The sequence below is a fragment of the Rhagoletis zephyria genome, unplaced genomic scaffold, assembly GCF_001687245.7.
Source record: "Rhagoletis zephyria isolate East Lansing unplaced genomic scaffold, Rhagoletis_zephyria_1.1 Rzeph_scaffold_82119, whole genome shotgun sequence".
NCBI lineage: Eukaryota > Metazoa > Arthropoda > Insecta > Diptera > Tephritidae > Rhagoletis > Rhagoletis zephyria.
In genome coordinates, this window is record NW_016239167.1 from 1 (window position 1) to 1,077 (window position 1,077).

Here is a 1,077-nt window from a genome sequence, read left to right on the forward strand (position 1 = left end):
TACTTACCAGATTATCAATAACAAATCCGCGTATGTCATCCATTTCATATATGGCCATTAGGTAAATATGGCAAATAAGTATTAAGCACTTTTTGTGTTGGCTTTTGACTTCTGGATAAGAAAGAGTCGTTTGTAGTTTGCATTGTTCATACTCGTGATTCCATGCAGCAATAATTCGCATTGATAACCTACGTACGCCTTCAATAGTGCCGGCGTCAAAGAGCTTAATTAAACGTAGTAGAAGCAAAACTAAACCTTCTTTCTGCAGGTGCTCAATATCTAGGTATCCAAGAAGAATTAATTTTAGCAATATCTAAAAGATGAATATAAAATATGACAATCTACCTTGCGGAGTAGCTGGCGGCTCTACATGTTCACTCGATTGTGTTAAACTTCCTGCAAAATTTTCCCGGCATTCGAGAAATTCCTTTAGGTAAGGAATATTCCAAGGTTCCACACCCAATTGCAATGTGTAATCCCAGTTGAATATATCGTTACCCGGTAATTTGAGCAATAAATCCTTGGCACGCTTTAAGCAAACCAATAGCATTCCTCTAAACTTTGATATGCACTCTTCCCACTCTTTACTGAACCATATATCCAAAGAATATTGGGTTATTTGTTTCAGCACTGTGCAGAAGTATGGTGGCAGTCCTTCCTTACTGTTCAATTCATCCCAATGCACTTGACATACCTCCCAACCGTATAGCACCAGATCCAACCGTTCGCGTCCCATTAATTGGAAAACGTCCAAGTCGGAGTCTTTCATTGTATATAGCACTTTGAGCTGATGAAATAAAAAACCAAAACATACAGTTCTACATAGCAACGAAAAAAGCCGGAGGGCTGTCAACTTACCGCAACGAATTCATGAAATCCAACTTTTAGTGCACAATTACAAAAGTGTTCTCTGTCCTGCGTATTGTATGGCAAAATTATATCCATTTTCCGTTTGTTTGTGTTGAATTTAAGGGAAAATAACTGATTTTCTTCGCATTATTTACAATTTTCCAAAAATTTCGTAAACTATTATGCGACGCCGCATACAAACAATTGCAATCAGCTGTTTGCTCTGCT

General features: G+C 37.8%; 1 protein-coding gene across 1 annotated transcript; it reads right to left on the minus strand.

The window, feature by feature from the left end:
• Positions 1-7: 7 nt before the first annotated feature.
• On the minus strand, positions 8-1,058 carry LOC108357670 (uncharacterized; the record flags this gene model as incomplete). The annotated part of the gene is made up of 3 exons (XM_017608741.1): positions 859-1,058; positions 346-787; positions 8-279 (listed from the first exon to the last, which is right to left on the minus strand). Coding segments are annotated over exons 1-3 (801 nt in total), but the record flags the coding sequence as incomplete, so codon positions are not given.
• Between the last annotated feature and the right edge of the window lie 19 nt (positions 1,059-1,077).